Below are 24,097 nucleotides of genomic sequence, written 5' to 3' on the forward strand. Positions count from 1 at the left end.
GGTATCCATCCATGAGAAACAGGAGTGACTACCACCTTTTCCTTGGGAGCTGGATGTCTAGGGATTTATATTTGGGGCTGACAAATATTTAGCAGACAGCACCTGGTAGAGCTGGCTGGAAATCAAGGGTGGGAATCTTTTACCTTGAATGTCTTTGGTTGGTTTTAGAAACTTTCTGCTAAGCTTTTCCTGTTGCCTAGAGGAAGCTGTATAGGGGCTCTTGCCATATGAACTGCACTGCTCCTACTGAAGCAGGTGGGCAAAATTAGCGCTATTTTCAATCTAAGGCTTTAACAGTGTGTGGTAAAAACCACAGGAGAAAGTATGAACCTGAACTCGTACACCTTTTGTTGATGCAACAAACCTTTTCCTTTAACAAGGAAGCAGCAGCGCTGTGGCCCATCTTACATAAATTTTTAAACAGCTTCTTGTAGTCCACTTTGGAATTCCAGGTGACAGCCACACAGTAATGAAATGGACTTCGTGGTTCACGAAAGAAAGGCCTTGTAAAAATGTGTGTAGTGTAGTTTTATGTTTTAATTGGTATGGAGTACACTGTTTGGAAAAGGCCTGTGAGTCTGGGAACCTTTCTGCACAGATCTGCTTTTTAATTTTTAAATATACATGGGCTGTCCTATTAGTTCTTAGTTCTCGAAAACAAGTCGTCCATTGCAAATGATTGATGTGACTTGTCAGTGACAGCCAATGGTTGCTTTGCAACCTGCCACATCCAGCGCTGTTGCAGTACCTGTCATTTCAGGCCCTATCCCAGCAGTCATGAAGCAGTGGCTGGGAGGCTTCGTGGCTTTTAGCTATGGTGTGTTTTATGGAGGAGCAGAAAATAGGTTGCTACAGCAGCAGAGCTGTATTAAAAATGCAAGATGCCTGAATTCAAAATGAAGGTCTTGTTTACAGTAGGAGCTGGGATTTTTTTTCAGACTGGGTCTCTGCCACTTTTACTATTATTAGAGCTCATCTTTTTTCATGAAACAACTGCATTTGCAAAGCTACACAATGAACCCTTTCTTTGCTTTCATGTTCTGCAAGTACAATTGTCTTCAGACAAAATTGCCTCATTTCTCAGCAGTGCATTTGACCAAGTGCAGACATGTTCTTACATATGTTCCTGATTTGCATTCCTGCACTAGCTTTGCTGTCACATATCCATCTGTAGGTCACTTCAGTCACTGTACTGCACAAAGCTTTTCCTTTGTACCGCATCTCTTTACTTACAGTCAGCTTTCCCAGAGCTGAAGAATAAGTCTTGAAGAACTTGTTAAGGAAATAATTAGAACTAAATAATTGTCACCATATAAAGTGATGACTATTTTTTTTTGATGTTCAGGATTTTCTTTTACCCTAATTACTCTTGAATTGTAAGGACTCTGTGAGATGTCTCAAAAAGAAGAGTGAGTGTAGTAGGCTTTGTGTAACTTTTCAATAGCTCTAGCATCCTCTGATCAATGCAGTTGTTAGGAGATCCTAGAGTGGATGCTTCCTTCCCCCCTCTACATTCCACTCCTCCTACGTTCCCTTTACCACATACTCTCTCTTGTCTCACTTCCAAGAGTGGCTTGCAGTTAAATTCTGGCCCTGTTGAAGCTGATGAGAATCGTGCTTTGTTGGAGCCAAGATTCAACTTAAATGGTTTCCTTACTCTCGTTCTTGTCTAGATGCCATCTTGCTACTGTCGCTTCATACATAAAGCTAATGGGGCTGACATCGCATCTCGAACTATGTCAAAGAGCCATTGTAAATTACTGGTATCAGTTGCATGTGAATTCCAGTCGGCCATAAGAGACCAGAGCAAAATGTAAACCAAGCCATAGCTGGAAGTTGTCTGAAACAAAGGCTTTCAAAAATAACTGTGGTGACCTTGGCCACCCAAACTGCTTAGAGGAGTCTTGGCTTTTGTCCTCGTTGTTGTTGTTTGCTTCCTGGAGATGCATGGTTAAAATTTCCAGAAATTGGCTCGCTGATAAGCAAAGGTGGGCAGTCAAATAGCTGATTTCCCTCTGCCTAAAACCTCTGATACAGTTGCCCACCGAATAAAAAGACGGATTAACAGCTTTTGAAATGTAGCCATAGAAAGTGAATGAAAGCAACAAATTCTCTGCCAGCGAGGTGCAGAGTGGAAGTTAAAAGATGTACAAAAAGCCTCTCTCTTCCACTTCATCAATTTCTATTTGGTTAATGTTTCCTCTAACCTTTCTATCAAAACACGGACTTCTGAGTCAGATGATGTCAGGAGAGCTGGGAAGATCGTTTTCTCTCAAGTCTGGCTGATGACTACTTATTTACTTAACCAGTCTGCTGCTTCAGGATTGCTTACTACAAAACTTCAAACGTTATTGGTGTGGGCTAGGATTGGAAGAGTTGTTGCAATGCCTTCCCTCAAGCCTGGGTCAGCACGCTTGTGTAAGTGCGTACTGACAGGTGGGAATAGGGAAGGGTGGAGAAATTGTTGTACGAGAAGGAACATGCTGATACTTCGTTGTGAAAACTGTGGGTAATGGCTCCTGGAAAGGGATCTCGAGCCTGTGAGGCCTTACTTGAATTTAAATACATGGTGGCAGCTTTATAACATGTATCAAATGAAAGGCGTTTTAGCCGTGATCCAGAGTGAAATCACAGCTGGTTTTCATCTAGGCCATTAAAAAAAAAGTCCAGTGGACTAACAAGGATGTTTCCATTTGAGTTCAGCCTGTGGTTAAGGGCTCAAAAGAGCCAGTGGCTGGAGTTGGGATGTCGTAGACGTACAGCAAGGACGTGCTTCCTAATGAGCTGGCAGATAGGCGAAGAATGATAGAGCAGAGGCAAAAGGAAAGATCTCTTTTCCAAGGCGACTGTTTTTCTGGTGCCAAGGACTGAAATAGCTGTCAGTGGTTATGTTCCCAATGGGGAACAGGAAAAGACTGGAAAAGCAAGAGTGAGAGAGTGTGTGTGTATGGAGGGAGGGCAGTTTGCAAAACTAAATGGAGTGTCATTCCCATTTTCTTCTTCCACTTACAGGAGCATAGAGTTGTTTTACTCGCAAGAAACAGGATGTCTTTATGCACAGACTCGGTATTTGGGGAAATGCATTTGCTTTCCAACTGTGCTGTAGATCGGGGTGTAATCTTGGCAAGCGCAGCAAAGCCATCTCCAGCACGCATGAGTGGAACTATAATCGCTTGACTAGCCCCATTCAAGACTAATAGATATGCATCTGCTTAAGTACCTCTTAGAATTAGTCAGTAATCTTGTTGATGAGATCTAAGAGCCTTACACCTGCACGGTACAGGACATGATATTGCTCTGGATATACCAGTATGGAAAAGTCCTTAGGCATCTACATTACTTGTGAATGGGATGTAAATTAATAAAGGCCTGCGTGTATTTGAAAGTCTTGCACATCAATGTGGGGTTGGGGGCTTAGTGCCAATGAATAATAAAACCTGATTTAAATGGAAAATATCATAGAACCAGAAATACCAGAAGGTGAATAAGTTGTTGCCCTTAATTTCACACTGTAAACACTTAATGAATGCCGGTCTCGAGCCAGGAATACCCCTCAGAATGGGTAAATGCTTACAATGCGTGTGTATTAACACTTTTCTGTGGTTGTGCAGCAAGTGCTTTGACTTTATTCAGAACTGCAGACACGCAGGCAGGCTCTAGTGGTGAATTGATAATGGGTAGCTGAGGCTTGAGAAGCCTGTTTGGAAGTTTGTTTTGAAAGCTACAAATCAAAGGTCCTTAGCAGTACATTTAAAAATATTTTAGATGAAAAGTTGTCCATGTGTTATTTAAGCTTTATGTAGCAACTTCATTAGGCTTCAACTCTGCCTTATGCAAAATCCTCAAATTTTGTTTTGTGATTGTTGGAAGAACAAGCTGAACATCAGTGAGTTTTAATTCCTAGCACTCGAATGTGCCCGTACTTCACATGCCGTTTTCCAACACATCATTGGCAAACTGCCCTCCTACCTAAAATTTTTCTGTCGCTGGATTATGCTCCCATATACAGAACAGGGTACCCTGGTACTTAGCTTTGGTTTTGTACTATGTCTACAAAGATATTTTGGCTGTTTTATGATAAACTTTCACTCGGCACTCAAGTGCTTACTAGCTGCAGGTTGTAAGGCAGTGTCAGATCATTTAAGTCACAAGACCTGGACTACAAAGTGAAACACCACAGATATATACAATGTTCTGCGCTAATGCGAAATATTATTATTTCGAGCCATAATTTAGACAGTTGTAGGGCTCTAAAAGCCAGAAGGCTCTTGCTGGAACTAGATGTCAAGTACAAAGCCTAAACTTTGAAATACTCAGTAGAGAGAAGGGGGGTCTCTGGCAAATATATGCGGTAATTTGAATTCTCTGCTTCAAGTTGTGGTAGTTTTGAATTTTCAGTGTCAGCTAGCATCGGAAGAAAGAATCTCCATGGTATTTCTTGGCCAAAACCTGGTGAGATCACTGATGTCTTCTGAATGCCAGAGTTGCTCATTTTCAGTTCAACTGGTGTCCCAGAAGGCCACAAACCTTTTGTGGTGCTCATGTTCGGTTTGTAGACGTTGCTTTGTTAGGCTATTGTAGTATCATGGTTTTGTAAATATTCCAGTTATAAACAAAACTAGTACCATTAATGGAGAAGCCTGGAAAACCATATTATATACCAATCAATTGGAGCTAGAAGTAAAAGCAGCTGAATTTTCTTTAATCACAAACTGCAGGATTCTTACGGAATGCCCTTACGCTGCAAACGGGATAAGTGATTTGCAGTAACCTAACAGTCCCTTTTGATTTCAAGCTTTATTCAGTTTGATAATGCTGCATGTGTGTTTCAGTTAATGGTTTGTAGCTCCAGGGCAGCCTTATCTTACTCTCTAAAACAGAAAATGAAGAAAACCAACTGGCTGCCTCAGTCTGGTCTGCGAAGGCAGAGCGCTGTGATGTGGGAGGTAATGATACGTAAATGAAGTCTTAACTCTGACATCTCTTCTGACTCCTAGATCCCGATCGCATTATTGAGAAGGCGTCCCACTCTGGCATGATCAATCCAAGCCGTCAGTGGCAGACTTTGAAACATAACGCAGGAGTCGCCCACTTTGAGTATCAAATCCGTGTGACTTGTGCAGAACATTACTATGGCTTTGGCTGCAACAAGTTTTGTCGACCAAGAGATGACTTCTTCACTCACCACACCTGTGACCAGAATGGCAACAAAACCTGCTTGGAAGGCTGGATGGGACCAGAATGCAACAAAGGTTTGTGACAAATGCTCGAAGCCCGAGCAATCCATGGGCTTGGGTAGGATTTGAGTGCATCATATCCAGCTTGCAGTTCAGTGGTCAGTTTGTGCAGACAACAAGGCTAAGGACTGATGAAGCAGTGACTAACTCTTTACACAGAGAACTAGGAGCAGGGGAAGACTAGTTTCTGCCTTGCTTTAAAATCTTGCAGAGGTCTGGCAAGTACTGGGCACTTAGCAGATGTGTTCTTTCTCTGATTATCCTCATCTTTGCCCTTGGGAAGAAAACCCAGCCCATTGACTTCAATGGGAGTTCTGCTGCTGACTTCAAAAAGGATTTCCCCTTTGGTGCAGAACTTCAAGACAAGCAGGAAGGAGAGACTTGTTTTAGAGCTGACCTGGCAAGTGTAAAGCTTTGGTGTTTGAAAAGTCCCAGGCTGTTTGTTCTGAGATTGTTTAACATGTTTATGAGGGAATGGCAACTTCCTAGCTAATTTCATAAGGAGAAAGCAGGACTCTGAATAGGAACAGACTATTATCAGCATGTCTTGCTGACTGCGTTTACCTGCAATTTGAATAAATGCTCCTGTTAATATCTGATCTGTTCAGAGATACGGCTCAGAAGTAAATCCAGGGTAGTTAAAAGTTGCTTTGAATGAGATGTGAAGCCAGGGAGAGTGGGCCAGTTCACCTGCAAAAGATAGAGAAAGGAAACCTGTAGACTCAAAGTGACTTGCAGCTCTGTATGGTGAGACGGTTTCTCCTGCATAGAAACAACTCTTCCAACAGCATTAGGTAGGCTCCTCTGCAAAACTAGCTGATAGATTTCCTGTCACAGGGAGCCACCTATCTCGGTTTTCCTTCCAGTAGAGTTGATACAAGAGACTTGTTAAAACCTTGGATTTAGTAGGATTACAATGCTGTTGGAGATTAAAGCATTCCCACGAGTGTGAAGATGCAGGAAGCAGGCAGCATGCTGATACTCTTCTTTTTTGTTGTTTTAACAGCTATTTGTCGTCAGGGATGTAGCCCCAAGCACGGTTCTTGCACAATTCCAGGAGAGTGCAGGTAAATGCTCCCTCTCCCTCCTTGTTTCCCCGACTCCCCCAAGTAATTAAACAAGTGACGCTTAACACAATAGGACTGGGGTGGGAGGGTGTTTTTGGAGTCAGGTTTTTGACCAAGGCACATTATTCATGCTGACTTGCCCAGAATAAGGGGGGAGCAAGCTTTTAATGCACTGATAATTTTAAGAAGTTTTTGGTTTGTGAAATGGTGGCACTGGGGGGGAGGGGAGTATGGGATAAATCATGCGAATGCTGCCTAATGAGCACTAACTAATTGTTTCTGCATAAATAGTGCAAATATTTTGTGGGTACGTTTTTTTTTTCCTAACAGCCTGATTAATAGGCTTTTTCAACTACTTGAAGTACAGTGCGGCTTTTCTCTCCTCTTCTCCCTTTCACTGTTTCCCCCTTCCTCCCTCCCACCCCCTGGTTTCTTCCATCAGTAGGCAAAAGTCAAGCATTCTTTAGAATGGGATTAGTTAAATCTCTTGGTTCCTTTACCATTGTGAGCCAGGCTCTGAGTGCTGAGAGGTTAATAGCTGGGATGAAATCTTGTCAGTAGGCTCCCATGAATGCCGAATCTTACTCCTGTGCTTTGAACTCCACTCTGTCCTGGCAAAGAGACAATGAAAAGCAGAGTTTATGCATAACCCAGTGATTGGAATGTCTCAAAAACAGACAGCACATATTTACAACACAGGGGAGTTTTCTCCCTTAGTAATAAAATATTAATGGACATTAAATGTGGACATTCTTTATTAACAAACAGGTTGTAAGTTGCTTCTTGTAACCCTTTATCATATCTGTTTGCATGTGACAGGGAACTCAGGGCTTCTGAGGCTACAAAATGTTGGTATTGATCCTGTACAGGAAGGGTTAGAAGTGAAGCTTGGGTATTCACAAATAAAACTCACAAGTCTGAAGGAACAAAGTAATTTTTCTGCTTAACAAACATATTGGTGGATTCTCTATTCCTGGAAACTTTGCATGAAGCAGACTGCTTTTCTTTCTAGATAAGCTGTAGTTCAAACAAAAGTCTGACAGGCTATTTAAGAAATCAGCCTAAATAGTCACAGTGGCTGATTCTTTCTCCATGTCCCTGTGATCTACGCTTCAGAAACAGAACAAAAAAAATCACTAAGGAACATTCTGAAAGTGAGGGAGGAAGTAACTCCACAAGAGACATGGCAAAGTGAAAGTCAATCTGCAGGATGGACTGTTTTAGATTGTGTTCAGTGATTTTAGTGTTCAGCAGCACTGACAGAAGCTGGTTAACCCTCAGAGCACCACATCTCATTTTTTTAATTAAAAGAAGAAGAAAGCTCAGCAAGTATTGGGGGGCCAGATGGTGAGAGGAGCATATCAGTCAAAGCTACCAGTGATTTGTGCTTCTGTCATCAGAATAAACATGCCTTGTAGGGGTTGCTGTCTCCTAGTCAGAACAACAGGCTTTGTTTCCAGATTTTTTCTTTCCTTTCTCTTTCTAAGTCTCTTACCTCCCACTCACTGCCCAGACATGCACTAGTGCTCTTATTTACTTAAGGTGCAACTTTCCCACACTTGATTTGCATAGTCTTGAAACAATGCTGTCCTTCTGGTGCTTTCAGATAACTTCTGCTTGCCAAGTTAGACCAATATCTTTAAAGTGAACACAGAAACAAGATTTTATTTTCTTTTAAGTTTTGATGAGTCATATAGCCTGCATGTTATAAATGCAACAGGGTTTAAAAATAACATCCCGGCAGAAACTGCTCTGGGTTCTGGTACAATAGACAACTTGCAAACATTCTTAAAATATCCTTTTCCCTTTTGGTGAGAGTCACTTTCTTTAATGCAGGCCAGCCAACAAAACCATATTTACTCATGAATCACTATACAAGAAAAGTTAACTTCGAATTTCTCACGAGAAACTGCTGCAAGAATTATTACCATGAATCTTGTTCTGGAATTGATATCTATTTTTTTTTTAAAAATGCCCATAGCCTTTATCCAATTTTGTTTGTTATGCTTTGAAGCTGATGTTTGAAGAAAGTCATATCTTTGGCTAAAGCTCATGGCTCTTCTCTCTGTGTGTTTTTCTTTTAATTACTTGTTTCTCTTTACCCTCACTTTAAAGAAAACAAAACCCACCCCTTTGATTTGATAGAAAGGAGTAAAATTCTCATTTTGGATACCTGTTTTTGCAGGTCAGGTCCCTTAATTTTGCTTGTGTGCAACCTCACAGGCAAGTTGCTTTGAATTGCAATACAAATTAAAGGGTACATTCATAAATTTTGATCTTAGTACATTCTTATTATATTCCCCATACAGAAGGATTTTCCAAGAGCTACTTGAGAGAGGTGGCTTTGCCTGATCTAGTTTTCTTTCCTGTTCTTTGCACACAAAGACACATAAGTTGGACTAGTGCTTTTTGTTTTCTTCTCGTCAGAATTTCCCATTGACTTGGAATAGGCTGCTATAGAAATAGCTATTAAGAAAAAAAAATTAATTAGGATGCAGTCTGTTACCTGAGATATTGAGAAGGGAAGTCGGACTTACCACTAGCTGTGTGAGATTACCCATTGGCCTGATCCTCCTGGCTTTTTCCCATGAGAAGAAATTGCCAGTAGAAGAATGGTGGGGGGTTTTATAAATAGAAAGCTTAGCTGACTTCTGTACGGATGAGGTTTGTTTTCATAATTTAGTGACGGCTTAGTGCATAATTGCTGCTGATCAATTACTCTCAGGACCTGTTAATGAAATACAGTACCTCAACAAACCCTTGCTTTTTATTTTCAACTTGTTTTCCTTGCTTCTATCTGTAGATCCACTTTAATTTGAAGAATCCTTGGTCTGCCTTGCTAATGAGAACTAAATGAAAGCCAAAATGAGCGTTCCCTTAAGGAAGCTTTACTTTAAAATAACGTCTTCCTTTTAAGTACAGAATTCAGGTAGTTCATTGATAGTGGCAATAAGTCATTTAAATAATAGAAATTCCTCTCCAGACATGAAAATAGTTTCTCAGGATTGGATATGTTTTAGTTAGTCCCTGAAAAGAGGTTAATATAAATCAGACTCTGAAACAAACAACTGAACAAGCTATAACAACTGCTCCTTTTTGAACACACATAAAATCCTGATGTGTGCTGTTTGCTTGTGTCTTTTCCTGTGGCCCAGTCCCTGCTTGCCATGTGTCTTCTAGTTCGGAGTAAAATTAGTTTCTGATATAGAAGAGAACTCCTCGTGCTTTGCTGCTGCCTTGGAGGGCTGAGAATTGGTGTTAATGGTTTTGTTTGCAATCCCAGTATGGCTGAAACGCCTGGAACCTTGTATTCATGAGGATATCTGACTTTTTCTTCCCCCTCCTCAATTTATAAAGCACCCTGTCAAAGTCCAGAGATTGATTTGTAGTGCACACCCACCCTCTCTGCCACATTTGTGTGAGGCTCCAGAAGAGTATTATTGTGCTGAATGGCCCCATGCTGGTTCTCTCAGAACAGTTATTCTTTTGTCAGGAGACCGGCTACAGAGACCTTGGCAAAACTACTAAAATGTTTGTTTACAAGAAACTATCAAACAAACCTTGAACAGCTTCTCCCCTCGTCCTGCCCTTCTCCCTCACCTCCCCAGTCTTTCTCCAAGCTTTGCAGTTCCACGCTCACATCTACACAGAGCAATTCTAATGGGTTTTTAGGTTGTTTCCCTACTCTGATTTTTCTTTTTTCTTTTACATGAAGGTGTCAGTATGGATGGCAAGGCCAGTACTGCGATAAGTGCATTCCACACCCAGGATGTGTCCATGGCACTTGCATTGAACCATGGCAATGCCTCTGTGAAACCAACTGGGGTGGTCAGCTCTGTGACAAAGGTATGCTAATCTTTTTGGATAGCCAAGTGTAACACTTGAATTTTAACACCGGCAGGCTTAGCTAGGAGGGCGTGCACATAAGTCTGAGTGAGCCTCCTGAAATATGGTGGGAGTTTTTGCATCCTTCAGCTACTTCACGTTGTCTCCTCTGCTGTTTCAGTGTTGTTAGCGTATGTGCTTAACTTTGTCCTGTCCTGTCCTACTTGTGTGCGGATGTATTCTATAAAATAACAGAACAAAGCGTGCTTGTGGTGATGTTTCTGTTGTTTTCCAACCATGGCTTTAATGCTCCTCACCTCTTGCAGATCTGAACTACTGTGGAACTCATCCTCCCTGTCTGAATGGTGGTACCTGCAGCAACACTGGCCCCGATAAATACCAATGTTCCTGCCCTGAGGGCTACTCAGGGCAGAACTGTGAAATCGGTAAGTGTCTGATGCAGCTGCTGAGCTGCCACTTGGCACTTAATTCTTGCCAGCTTTTACTGGCTGGTTTGGGCTATGTTTTATAAGATTAGGGAAAAGTCAATTTATAATATTAATTATGTCAGGGCTCGGTACAAAGATCCAGATTTGCTTGTTCATGTTTCGTCATGAACAGTTGGGATCTCTGAACATCAGCCTTCTGCTCACTGGTGAGATTCCTACCACTTACCTTGGCCAGCTCTGACTCAGACAGGTGCAAGTGTGTGTGGTGATGAGTTTGGCAGGGTAGATGATTTCCTGCTGGCCCGGAGCTTTTGGTTCGCAGTTCTCACGGGAGTGCAGTACATGAAGAGTAATGAGGGTGTGTCCGGAGTAAAAGCCTGTGGAGGGACCAGGGGGTAGCTTCTCGTGTTATAGTTTCTATAGGAGTGATGTCCTTCTGTCCCGGTGCAGCGGAGCATGCCTGCCTCTCCGATCCTTGTCACAACGGAGGAAGCTGCTTAGAGACGTCTACAGGATTTGAATGTGTGTGCGCGCCTGGCTGGGCTGGACCAACTTGCACTGATAGTAAGTCCTTTCAAATTTGTTTTAAAAATGTGCTAGTTTTGCTGGTTTAGATCAGTCTTTCTAAACCCTGATAAACTTACAGGGCAGCCTATGGAACCTTTCCTAACCTTAGCATTGGTTCCTAGAAGCCATTTATACCACACTGCACCTCTTTTCCTTCACACCTAGTTTTCTGTTAAATGCAAGGTGACAGAAAGGCCAGCGACTTCATGAAAGAAGCAGAACACTGAATTTTAGTAGCATTCTGGCAAGTTGTTAAAATACTGTTTTGAGAGACTTGCTGGATCAAAATGTGACTTCCAGTTGCAAAAGGCCGCAGGTGTGAACTTCTTCCCCTGTGCTTTGAACCGCCTTTCACACTACTGTCATCCTTAAGGGAGGCTTTTGCTGAAACCAGAGTAGACGTAGAAATTCCAAGCAGAAGTCCTGTTGTCTTCCTGTTCCTAGGGGCAAATCCAAGTAGCAGCAACTAGTTATAAAATTTGTCAGTTACTGACATTGCTCATTTGGTAACAGAGCTCAGCCTCTCCTTACTCCACGTTACAGATATTGATGATTGTTCTCCAAATCCCTGTGGTCATGGAGGAACTTGCCAAGATCTAGTTGACGGATTTAAGTGTATTTGCCCACCTCAGTGGACTGGCAAAACGTGCCAGCTAGGTGAGAAATGCTTTTCTCTTCATCTGATGTTGCTCTGCAGTGCTGGGGGAGATAAATGCAAGAGGCAATTGCCTCTTGCCTAGCAGGCAAGGGCAATGCCCTTTGTATTAGACACATTTATAGTTCTGAAGCCTATGGACCTATTCTGCAAACTGAGAATATTTAAGCATCAGTGTTTGCAGGACAGGGGTCTCAAAGCGTAACGTGGCTTCCTTCTGTCGTCTCTTTGCTGATGCGTGCTAGCAGTTGACAGAAACAGTTAACTAAGCCGAGCAGCCGGTCCCGTAAATGAGCCGAAGTGGGGAGGGTGATTGTGTGTGCCTCCCAGTCCTGCCCCCATATGTATTTCTTCCTTTAGCCTGTGAGAAAGTTGCTGTATCTCTTCAGCCATGTCACCTCCTCCAGACCAGGGAGTTCACAGCTGGGTTCCAAAATGTGGATGATCTCACGGAGCATGAGCTGTCTGCATTCTTCACACAGCACACTAATCCCAATGGCTAGGCTAGGCTGAGATGTGTGTGTGTGTGGGGGGGAAGTCAGTCTTAATGAGTGGCTGGGTAATTATCAAATAATTAGCGTAGCCTGTATGTCCTAATTGCAGAGAAATTGAAAGAGACTTTAGAGACTGATGTATGATTGACTTTTGTTCGTTCAAGTCACACTAATCCATGCTGTACACTACAAGTTCCTGTAGATCTGAATGAACTACTGATTATTGCTGTGAAAACTGGCTGTAGGCTTTTTGTTTTAATTCTCTCCCCTGCCCTACAAGCCCTGCATTTGGCCATTTACATTGTTTTTTCAGATGCGAATGAATGTGAGGGCAAACCCTGTGTCAATGCCAACTCCTGCAGGAACCTGATTGGCAGCTACTATTGTGACTGCATTACTGGCTGGTCTGGCCACAACTGTGATATAAGTAAGTATCTATATCTTTGGGTTTACTAAAGGCCACTTTTGTGTATATATGTGCATATGCCACTGAGTTCTAAGCTCAGATTTAAACAGCAGGCAGAGTCCCAGCGGTTGATGTTTTTAGAAAGGAGTAGTTGATGTGGAATGAAAATACACACTTTTATCAAACTCATTAGTCCATAACATAGCTATATTCTGATAAAGTGACTAAAACAATGATGTGAAGTTTCACTGCCTCTAGTAGAAGAATCGCAAAAGGTTCCCACCCATTATAATAACCTTATCTCAAGGAAGGCATGCAGGAAACTTGACAAAAGGTTTATCTAGCTGCAGTTTCAGAGAGACTTGAACTCTGTTTCTAGTGTAAATATATTTCTGCCTTCTAACCACGCTAATTTTATTACAGACATTAATGACTGTCGTGGACAATGTCAGAATGGAGGATCCTGTCGGGTAAGCTGTTCTTGTTTTATTTTGATTTCCCTGAAACTTGCAACAGTAACTAAAACATTTGAGTCTAAACAGGAATAGTGTGGAAATTAGCAATTAGCTGGTATTAATTGTCATTGCTTTGAGCTGGGGGGAGGGGCTGTGTCCTGCTATGGCATGTCAGGGTATGTGTGTGGAACAGCAAGGGCAAAAAATATAACTGCAATAAATGACTCATTTTCACTGCCAGTGTCACCAGGGAATGGGCTGGTTGTTGTGCAAACTACCTGCTGTAAATGGAGATACTCCACTTCCAAATGTGGATTCATGTATCCTACTTGGAAATTAAGAATGTCAGCCAGTGCTGGTGTGTTTGCGTGTGTGTTTATTTTTTTCCCCTAAATACTGTTGCCTGGTTTTAATTCAAGCTAGTTTCTTATGTTGGTATTGGATAGCATAAGACAATATATTTCTCTGGACTTTTTTTTTCTCTTTAGTAAGAATATATCAAGAGGGAGGAAAAACCCCTTAACTCTAAACTTTCTTGTTCCTTCCCAGGACTTGGTTAATGGTTATCGGTGTATCTGTTCACCTGGCTATGCAGGAGATCACTGTGAGAAAGACATCAATGAATGTGCGAGTAACCCTTGCATGAATGGGGGTCACTGCCAGGATGAAATCAATGGATTCCAATGTCTGTGTCCCGCTGGTTTCTCAGGAAACCTCTGTCAGGTAAGAAGCATGGGTGAAAGGCCGGCCCTCCGCCAGCAGCGTTCCTGCCAGCGCTCTGGATCTGTATGCTGAATGCCTCGCATCCACTCAACCGTGCTATAAAGTTGTACTTGATATCGCTGTCAGTCTGCCAAGAAAGTGCTTGATTAATATATATTGGGGGGGAAAGAAACCAACAAAAAGGCCTGACAGGCTGCTGAGGATTCTTTTTGTTAAACAGACTGCAAGTGTGTGTGTGTCAGGTTTTGTTGCGTGCTAACTATTAACTTTCAGCAGCTGTTTAAAATCAAGAGTGCTGTCTGCTGAAATAGTTACGAGTCTAACTAAACTCTGCATTATGAACAATTCATTGAGGCAGCAGATAAAGAGGTCAGATTCCACAATGTCTGCCTGTCATAGTGAGGGAAAGCTATGATAAAACTTCTGTTTCACTCAACCTTCCCCCTCCTTTTTTTTTTTCCTCCCATTTTATTTCTTCTGACAGCTGGACATAGATTATTGTGAGCCAAATCCTTGCCAGAACGGTGCCCAGTGCTTCAATCTTGCTATGGACTATTTCTGTAACTGCCCTGAAGATTATGAAGGGAAGAACTGCTCCCACCTGAAAGACCACTGCCGCACAACTCCTTGTGAAGGTTTGTGTCACCTGCCAGGGAAACAGGAACGACTGGCAAGAGTTTCTGCCATAACACAGCTCCAATAATGTGATCAGTGCAGTAGCTCTTCATAAAGTGGGTGAATTTTGCCCTGTGCGTTATGCCTTTTTCTGTCTGAGAAGATGAGCACGATTTGTAAATACCAGGTGTTTGAAAGACAGCGTTATATCAGCGTGGACAGACAACACATGTAGCAAACAGCCTGCTTTGCTGAATTGATTCCAGGCCATGGATGTGGTCCAGCAATCCTCAGATAAGATGCTGTGATTATTTAATGCACAAACACTTGGTATAGTCCTTTTATTTCAAAGCAGCGAGCATATTTGGCATTGTTAGTTTTACGGTTGGATTTGATGACCTTAGAGGTCTTTTCCAGCTTCAGCGATTTTATATGTACGTCTTTTAAACATCCATTGCTAGAAATTAAACCGTTGCTCTTGGCTTAAGGAATCCGATAGAATGAGCAATCCTCATGCAGGTCTCTGCTTTTCCTACAGTAATTGACAGCTGTACGGTGGCAGTCGCTTCCAACAGCACGCCGGAAGGGGTTCGTTATATTTCTTCAAACGTCTGTGGTCCTCACGGAAAATGCAAGAGCCAAGCCGGCGGAAAATTCACCTGTGAATGCAACAAAGGATTCACTGGCACCTACTGTCATGAGAGTAAGAGCTAAAAAGATAATGTTTTACTGTCCCCTGCTCTTTTTGGAAAAAGATTCCTTCCTTTCCTCCCAGACTGCTTGCAAGTTTTCTTGTAGCACAGTGAACCTTGGAACTGCTTTAACTTTTCATATCCCGCTTGGGCGAGGCAGATTGGAATTTGCTAGGCCTTGGGGAAAGTTCACAGTAATGAACCTTCCGGCCTTGAATTGTATGTGTTCAAAAACCTTATGTATACAAGGTCTGAGGTAGTTAATAGTCGGGTTTAATGTGGATCTTAAGGACTCTTATTTTTTTTTTTTTTTTAATAGTAATTGTTGGGTGACAGGCTCATCACTTTGCATTGTTTCTCAGCTATTTCTCGTCTTGCTTATAACCCTTCTTCTCAAAAGAGTCTTAAAAACAGAAGCAGCACCAAATAGTCTGCAGTAAGATGACTTCTAGTAGCTGTACTTCTAGTTTGACTTTTTTCCTTCTGTTTTTTCCCCCCTCCCTTCTCCTTCACAACGTTGCAGATATTAATGACTGCGAGAGTAACCCCTGTAAAAATGGTGGCACTTGTATCGACGGCATCAACTCCTACAAATGTATTTGTAGCGATGGATGGGAAGGAACGTATTGTGAAACAAGTAAGTTTAACCATTCTTCAGCACCCAGAGAGAGCACTTGGGAACACAGGAGGCAGGAATGGCTGGTACCGTCTTTAAGGCAATAGAGAGCAATGTAAATTGAACATAAACTCTGCCTCTCAAGTCGTGGAGGACAAGGCGTCCTCTTCTTTTCCACCGGGTCCCAGACTTCTGTATCGGAACTAAACCCAAGTTACAAAGCTGGACTTGGAGTAGAACCTGGCTCTCCTGCTGTTCAGTTTTCTGCTCTACCCTTTGGATAATTTCTGTAAGAAACCCTTAGCATTAGTACACACTGTGTTAGGAGTGGCGTATCTGCACCACACTTGCATTTTGTCAGTCTCAGGAATGGAAGAGGACTGAGAACTTGGCTTCTATCCTCTGACTGATAGTTTATGGATTAGGCCTTTTCACTTCTTGTTTACTAAGACAAGATGACACACAAAATGAAAACAAACTGGAGGAATGTGGTGGAATATTCTTCCTCCCTGTAATAGCACTTAAAGCTTTAAAAGACTGTCTTAAGTCTTTAATCCATGATGGAAACACAGGCCAAAATTAGGGATGGGATATGTACCTTTCAAGCATTAAGTGTTGTCAATTCTGTAAACACTGCTTAGCCTGTTTTCTCTCCTTAAAATATCTAGATATTAATGACTGCAGTAAAAACCCTTGCCACAATGGAGGAACTTGCCGAGACTTGGTCAACGACTTCTTCTGTGAATGTAAAAATGGGTGGAAAGGAAAAACTTGCCACTCCCGTAAGTTCAGCATTTCCAAAACGTAACAGGCGTGCTCTGTTTGGCTGCTTAAACTTGTTGCGTTGCATTAAGAAAACACTGGTATTAAGGATGGTTTGGGTTCTTTGCAGGTGACAGCCAGTGCGATGAGGCAACATGCAACAATGGAGGAACTTGTTATGACGAGGGGGACACGTTCAAGTGCATGTGTCCTGCAGGATGGGAAGGAGCCACTTGTAATATCGGTAAATATCACGCATCATCACCGGGAAGCAGATGCAGCAGCAAATCTGCGACCTCCGTTTTTCCTCTTGGTTTGGTTTTGACGGCTTGCTAACAACTTAGCGGCAAATCTTGTTTGTGTTACAGCGAGGAACAGCAGCTGCCTGCCAAACCCCTGTCACAACGGTGGGACCTGTGTAGTCAGCGGGGATTCGTTCACTTGTGTCTGCAAGGAGGGCTGGGAGGGACCCACGTGTACTCAGAGTAAGTCGTCTGGGCTTGAACTCTGCCAGAGTGTTGCATGATGAGAACATTAGCTCATCCTGTCGCCCTTGGAGTCAAGATTGAAACCAGAAGGGGAAGCTTGTTTGATGTAGGCTTTAGCATCACCTGAATCTTTGTTTTTAATGACTTTATGTGATAGAGCCTTGACCTGGGCATGAGAAAGTTGCAAAGAAGCTAAGTGGAGACAGATGTTGTCTTGTTTTCTCCTGCATTCTTTTTCTACAATCAGCTCTGTCTGCTTCCACTTTTTTTCCCTGTTAGGTTCTTTACAAGAATCTCTTCCTGTGGACATGTGTTCCACAGTGTAGTTAACAAATTTTGTGGTAGAAGCCTGGAATCAATTTTGTAGAGAATTTCAGCATATTTTTGTTAAAGTTGAGCTAAGTGTAACTTGGGCATTAGGGGAAGTTTGCTCATTCTTTACTGACAGTAGAGCCGCATTAGCCAACATCTGCATATCTAATGTCTGTCTTTGCTTTGCAGACACAAATGACTGCAGTCCTCATCCTTGGTAAGTTTAATATGTTTATCTTTCATCTTTTTTTTTGTTGTTTTAGAATTCTAGATTCTTTGTAGCAGTTTTTTAATGTATATAACGACTTTTCTTTATAGTTACAACAGCGGCACTTGTGTGGATGGAGACAACTGGTACCGCTGTGAATGTGCTCCGGGCTTCGCAGGTCCTGACTGCAGGATCAGTAAGTGTTTCAGTGGCGCTCTGCCTTGATATTTTCTTTTTTTGTGTGTCACTTTAATCTGGTTGCGAGACAATCATCTTAATTAAGTGGTAGATCCGATTAACGATAGATGTCCTGTGTCTTCTGTATCCATACCTAGATCTGTAGCAGATGTAGGGAGGGCAGAAATTGCCCTGAAAATGAAAAGAAATCTGAAAGTGTGCTCAGTTGGGTTCAAAACCTCTTGGTTCAGCTGAGTGGGCAAAATGCCCTTCAGGGTAGTCCTTCCCAGTTAGATTGTGCTTGTGTGGCACAGGTTGCTGCTTGAGATGAAAGTGTGCCAGCCAAAAACCTTGTCAATTAATAATCCACCGACAAGCCCTGAGGTGATGTATGCACTTCCCTGTAATTTAATAATAATTACAGGTAGGAGGACACTCACCCTTTTTTAATAACAGCCATGGAAATAGAAGTTTCATAGTAGCAATACAACTGGAAAGGGGCTTAGTGTTGTCACCAGTTGAAGAATCTCACAGGGGGACAACACTGGAGCAAGTCAAAGGAGAGGAAGTGTGTGTGTGTGAGAAAGAATGCGTCCTTGCCCTTGAAAAGCTTAAGTGGCTATAGGGGTCAGGTTTTGATCTTTGTTAGTACCACACAGCAGAAACTTCAAAGAACCTGCTCTGGGATTATACCGGTGCTGCTAATAAGAATCTGTCCCTGAGTAGACACTAGAAAATGAACACAAAGCTCTAGCAGGCGAATCTCGCATATTTTCTTTTTTTTTTTTCTGACAAAATAAAAGGTACTATAGAGTAATATTTTTTTCTTTTCCTTCCCATCACAGATATCAATGAATGCCAGTCTTCACCCTGTGCCTTCGGAGCTACATGTGTAGACGAAATCAATGGGTATCGCTGCCTTTGCCCGCCGGGTCGCAGTGGTACAGGATGCCAAGAAGGTACCTCCAGCTGGCCCTGCACTTGTAGTGACATCTGTGTAATCGCACGCTAATGGGTTTCTGGTTGGATGGGGCTTTGGGGGGGTGTTATTTGTTGTTTTAAAGCAAGTATCTTTATTGAAAAAGCTAACTTAGCACTAAGTTTTGATGAACTCGGGAAAGTTGTGGGTTGTTTTTGTTTTTTTGTTTGGTTTGGGGGTTTTTTGTTTGTTTGGGCTTTTTTCTTCACTTTTTTTCCTATTTTGAGTTTCTAATTCCATTCAATCTCTCTTCAGTTACAGGAAGGCCTTGCATTACCAGTGTTCGAGTAATGCCGGATGGGGCCAAGTGGGATGACGACTGTAATACCTGTCAGTGTTCGAATGGAAAAGTCACCTGTTCGAAGGTACAGCCGTGCTGTGGTTTGGGTTACACTGTCTCCTGCCCCGTAACCAGCTGTTACTGAGTGGTATTTATACTTCTCTAGGTTTGGTGTGGCCCTCGCCCTTGTGTCATCCACGCCAAAGGTCACAACGATTGCCCAGCTGGCCACGCGTGTGTTCCCGTTAAAGACGACCACTGTTTCACTCACCCGTGTGCTGCCGTGGGGGAGTGTTGGCCTTCGAATCAACAACCTGTCAAGACCAAATGCAGTTCTGATTCTTACTACCAGGACAACTGTGCCAACATCACCTTTACCTTCAACAAAGAAATGATGGCGCCGGTAAGTAGCAGCTCTTGTGTCCGGAGAAGAACAAAATCCAGTTTGGAGGGAATTCCACCTCCTCCTCCCTGAGAACTCTTACTTCAGGGCAGTAAATAATGTCTTATATCTGTGTGTTTGCGTGCATACATATTAAAAAAACCTAAACGCCTTTTTTTATATCCTCCAGGGACTTACCACAGAGCACATTTGCAGTGAATTGAGGAATCTGAATATTCTGAAGAATGTTTCTGTTGAATATTCCATCTATATTACCTGTGAGCCTTCGCAGTTGGCAAATAATGAAATACATGTTGCCATTGTAAGTATTCCTGGAATATTTTTAAATGTCTTCGTAGTTAATTGCTTGGATATGTGTGCAACATGTGGACTTGATAAAAATCGCAATTCTTGGCTTTGTCAGCATTTCTTGTGGTTTAGTTTCCATCCCAATTCCCTTTAAGGACAGGGAAGAAATCCTTGTTACATGTGCATACCTGAAAGTTACCATCTGGTGGCAACTTTAATAGGGGTAGTAAAGCATTTTTCTGTTACGCTCTCTTGAGCGCTGTTTTTTGGGGGCTTTTTAGTTTTCTTTTCAAAGATGGAGGACAAAAATTCTGCATTATTAGTTTCTGTCTACAGCTCTGGGGTTGGTTTGTTTCTGCTTTGTTTAAGTGTTAAAAGTACCGAGAGGCTTAACTGATTGTGAAAGTTTATAAATAGCGGATTACCCGCGCATCTGATCTGGCACGTGGTGTTAATTGTTTGACTTCTTCCATAGTCTGCAGAAGATATAGGGGAAGATGAAAACCCAATCAAAGACATCACAGATAAGATTATTGACCTTGTCAGTAAGCGCGATGGCAACAACACGCTAATTGCTGCAGTCGCGGAAGTCAGAGTGCAACGGCGACCGGTGAAAAGCAAAACAGGTGAGCATTCCCTTGTGTCCAGAGCATCCTACGCTTGCCCTGACTACAGAAGCCTTTCAAATTAAATAAGTGGTGTCAGTTTTTAGCTTTCCATACAGCACCAGACGTGCTGGCATCTCGCTGCCAGCCGCGGTGGGTACAGGGCAGCTGCTGCTCCCTCTGAGTGGTGGGACAAAGCCATGACTTGGCTCTGTGCATGTGATATTTGGAGTCCTAAACTCGCTTCAAACACCCTGTGTATCCTAAAAAAGTCAGGATTACCCTTATATGACATTCTGGACCCCAATGAAAAAATAAGGCTTAAGAATGGAGATTTGGGTTGGTTTTTTTTGTCAAAAGTCTGGATGGGAACACTTGGTTTGCAACGGGGGTAACTGGTCTCGTATCTCTTCCAGATTTCTTGGTGCCGTTACTGAGCTCGGTCCTCACCGTAGCCTGGATCTGTTGCCTGGTAACTGTTTTTTATTGGTGCATTCGGAAGCGCCGAAAGCAGAGCAGCCACACTCACACGGCGTCCGATGACAACACTACCAACAACGTAAGGGAGCAGCTGAATCAGATCAAAAACCCCATCGAGAAACACGGAGCAAATACCGTTCCAATTAAAGACTACGAAAACAAAAACTCTAAAATCGCCAAAATAAGGACACACAATTCAGAGGTGGAGGAAGACGACATGGACAAACACCAGCAGAAGGCCCGATTCGCCAAGCAGCCAGCGTACACTTTGGTAGACAGAGATGAGAAGCCCCCCAACAGCACCCCTACAAAACACCCAAACTGGACAAATAAACAAGACAACAGAGACTTGGAAAGTGCACAAAGCCTAAATCGAATGGAGTACATTGTATAGCAGTGGGGTGCTGCCGTGCAGGGCCTTTAAATATCATTAGAAAGGCACTCAAGAGCTTGTAGTTCTTAAACTGTTGTGTAATATTTGAGTCTAAGGCTATTATTTACTTAGAATCCCTGTGTTAATTTAAGTTTTGACAAGCTGGCTTACACTGGCAAGGATAGTTGCTGTGGTTGGCTGGAAAACCAAGTGCTGCACTTCACATCTATGCAAAACTAGTCAAAAGTGCCCTCGTGTAAATTCAGCTGTAGCTGATACATCATGGAAACCTTTCCTAAGGTATCACGTAGCCTTATCACTCCTCCTTAGTGTTCTATTTTTTTCCTGCCAGATGTCCCAATTTCTACAGTTGCTTTAGAATAATACATTTTATTTATATTTATTGAATTTGAGTTTTTTGTATATTGGTTTTATGGTGACGTACAACTAGTTCTGTATTTGAAAGTGCCTTTGCAGCTCGGAACCACAGCAACTATCACAAATAAGTTTATTATTTATTTTTTTATTGTATTTTTGTTGGGGGCGGGTGGGGGGAACTTGTCAGCAGTTGCTGGTAAATGAAGAATTTAAAGAGGAAAAATGTGTCAAAAATAGAAGTTTGTATAGATATGTAAATAATTCTTTTTTATTAATCACTGTGTATATTTGATTTATTAACTTAATAATCAAGAGCCTTAAAATATCATTCCTTTTTATTTATATGTATGTGTTTAGAGTTGAAGGTTTTTGATAGCATTGTAAGCTTGTGGCTTCTCTATTTTGAATTTATTTTCTCGTTACATGTTGCCTATATGCCAAAACTAAGGTGTTCTGAAATAGTTTATTTTTAATAGGATGGGCTTTCATGCCTTGATGCTGGTTTTTGTACAATGTCAAACGTTTGAAACACCTTCCATAGTATCACTCTAAGACTATTTGTAAGTACTGACTGAGGCAGTTTAGATCATTAGACTAGAACATATTTTTTTGCTGCTTTAGACTTGAAAAACGAGTGACAGGCAGATAACCTGCTAAAGAAGCAGTTTAAGGGAACAAAACTGAGCTATTACTTTATGTAGATGAAATGTGAGTGGTTGCATGTAATTAAAATATCAAATTAGCGTGTGAAGTTGGAAACACAGCAATCTTCTTTTGTAAATTCTGATTATTTTGTTTTTCTCACCATGAATATGTAATACTGAACCACTTGTAGATTTGACTTTTTTTTTTTTGTAATCTACTGCATTTAGGGAGTATTCTAATAAGCTAGTTGTTGAATACTTGAACAGTAGAATGTCCCGTAAGATCACTGTGTAGGTTTGCCATAGATTACACTGCCCGCCTTAACAAGTGAGGAAATCAAAGTGCTATTATGACGTTTAAGATCAAAAAGGCTTATTATAAACATAGTCATCTCGGTGGTTAACCATTGAGATCATGAAGATTCCTTGTATTGTGATATTAGTGTTATATGAAAATACATCTTTGATGTGTTGTTCCTGGCAATAAATCTTGAAAAGTAATATTTATTAAATTTTTTGTATGAAAACATAAAAGAGCGTGGAGATTATTGAGCTGGAAGGTGCTCCCGGACTAGTCAGTTGTGCAAAACCAGCGGCAGGTGCCGGTTTATGTTCCAAGACCTGCTGCTGATTTGGGTGAAGTCAGTTTTATGGTTAGATGGTGACAGGTTCCCCTCTGGCTCCGAATCAAACCGGGCAGGGGTTGGGGAGCCCCGTGGCCCTTGTTCTTGGTGTCTTTTGGCAAATGTTCCCTCTGTACGCTCCCGGGAGGGCAATGATGTGACTGGGGTTGTGCAACCAGTTTAGTTGCGTGGGCCAGTGAGCTGCCACCAGATACAAACTGCTGACCCAGATGGGAAGGGATCCATAGATCACACTGATTTCCAAAGGGTAAAAAATGCTTTGTAAAGCATAAAATAAACTCTTAAGATACTCTATATAAAGAATGCTGCAGTATGAATACAATGAATACTTAAAAGACATACTCTGCTCTGTACCTTCTTTACAGCTCTCTCAAAAAAATGGGTAAAATCTATTTAGTGGTAACTTGATGTTTCAACCTCGCTTTAAAAGGAGATTTCTGACTCGTTGCTCTACTACTGTGAAATTGGGGGCTGCTCATACCCTTCAAAAGCACTGGAGAATCATCAGTTACTGCCTGCTGAATGGGAACTCAACAAGATCAGCTCCATCTGACCAATAATTCCTCATCAAACGCATCCCATGAGTATTTATTCCCCTTTGTTCCCTGACTTCTACGATGTGCAATAAAACAAACACATTGTGTCTAAAAATGCCACTTAATAGAATCTTTCACCTCCCTCAGAAGTACATAGTGCTTGTCTGTACTTATAATGTTAAATGAACTATCTTCCTGACATCTACTGTTCAGCCGGGTCTCAAACCCGATGATGCAGAAGCCACCTACCTCCTCTAAAGGACAGAAACATTTAGACCTGAACCTGTAGGAATAAATCTGAGTCTGCTGCGTTTTACACAAAAGGAAAAAAAAAAAAGGAACAAAAAGAAATAAAACCACACAGGGCTTTTCCTAGTCCTGGGAACATATATTTGACAGGCAAGGCAAATTCTAATTACAGACTTAATATACTGACAAAGCTGTTTAGCGCTCTGAAGATTCCATGTAGAGCAAAACCTGGGTACCTCAAGCTTCAGAACTTGTCAAAGCCTTAGGTGCACTGTTCATGTCTTCATTTCCAGCCTGTACTGTCTTGAACACACAAAGGTTTTGTTACTGCAGAGTTTCTCCGTATACAACCTGTTTTTCCCATTTAACATTTCACCACTGCCTCATTGTGTTATTAGAGTCACACAAATCATACAGGGGGAGGGAAGAGAAGTGTTTTCCACCATCGTGAAAATAAATAGAAACATGAAGTTGAAGGCTTTCCCATTAG

General features: G+C 41.9%; 1 protein-coding gene and 1 long non-coding RNA gene across 3 annotated transcripts in view; one reads left to right on the plus strand and one right to left on the minus strand.

Annotated features, from left to right (window-relative positions):
• The window catches only part of JAG1 (jagged canonical Notch ligand 1), a 35,811-nt gene extending 13,099 nt beyond the window's left edge, over positions 1 to 22,712 (plus strand). Inside the window, exons 4-26 of one of the 2 annotated variants that reach the window (XM_065059868.1) lie at positions 4,998 to 5,252; positions 6,244 to 6,304; positions 10,020 to 10,150; positions 10,456 to 10,575; positions 10,993 to 11,142; positions 11,689 to 11,802; positions 12,608 to 12,721; positions 13,124 to 13,170; positions 13,705 to 13,878; positions 14,363 to 14,513; positions 15,032 to 15,196; positions 15,709 to 15,822; positions 16,470 to 16,583; positions 16,694 to 16,807; positions 16,932 to 17,048; positions 17,553 to 17,580; positions 17,682 to 17,767; positions 18,594 to 18,707; positions 18,983 to 19,092; positions 19,174 to 19,410; positions 19,580 to 19,711; positions 20,174 to 20,324; positions 20,720 to 22,712. In XM_065059868.1, the coding sequence (XP_064915940.1) occupies positions 4,998 to 5,252; positions 6,244 to 6,304; positions 10,020 to 10,150; positions 10,456 to 10,575; positions 10,993 to 11,142; positions 11,689 to 11,802; positions 12,608 to 12,721; positions 13,124 to 13,170; positions 13,705 to 13,878; positions 14,363 to 14,513; positions 15,032 to 15,196; positions 15,709 to 15,822; positions 16,470 to 16,583; positions 16,694 to 16,807; positions 16,932 to 17,048; positions 17,553 to 17,580; positions 17,682 to 17,767; positions 18,594 to 18,707; positions 18,983 to 19,092; positions 19,174 to 19,410; positions 19,580 to 19,711; positions 20,174 to 20,324; positions 20,720 to 21,177 (3,257 nt within the window). In that variant the 3' untranslated portion in view covers positions 21,178 to 22,712. The remainder of the gene's footprint in view (positions 1 to 4,997; positions 5,253 to 6,243; positions 6,305 to 10,019; positions 10,151 to 10,455; positions 10,576 to 10,992; positions 11,143 to 11,688; positions 11,803 to 12,607; positions 12,722 to 13,123; positions 13,171 to 13,704; positions 13,879 to 14,362; positions 14,514 to 15,031; positions 15,197 to 15,708; positions 15,823 to 16,469; positions 16,584 to 16,693; positions 16,808 to 16,931; positions 17,049 to 17,552; positions 17,581 to 17,681; positions 17,768 to 18,593; positions 18,708 to 18,982; positions 19,093 to 19,173; positions 19,411 to 19,579; positions 19,712 to 20,173; positions 20,325 to 20,719) is intronic. The other variant, XM_065059869.1, reaches the window with a different exon arrangement.
• On the minus strand, positions 4,196 to 6,940 carry LOC135579221 (uncharacterized). Its single transcript, XR_010471930.1, has 2 exons — positions 6,805 to 6,940; positions 4,196 to 5,927 (listed from the first exon to the last, which is right to left on the minus strand). It is a non-coding gene; the product is annotated as an uncharacterized LOC135579221 (long non-coding RNA).
• Positions 22,713 to 24,097: the final 1,385 nt, after the last annotated feature.

This window comes from Columba livia, chromosome 3 (genome assembly GCF_036013475.1).
Source record: "Columba livia isolate bColLiv1 breed racing homer chromosome 3, bColLiv1.pat.W.v2, whole genome shotgun sequence".
NCBI lineage: Eukaryota > Metazoa > Chordata > Aves > Columbiformes > Columbidae > Columba > Columba livia.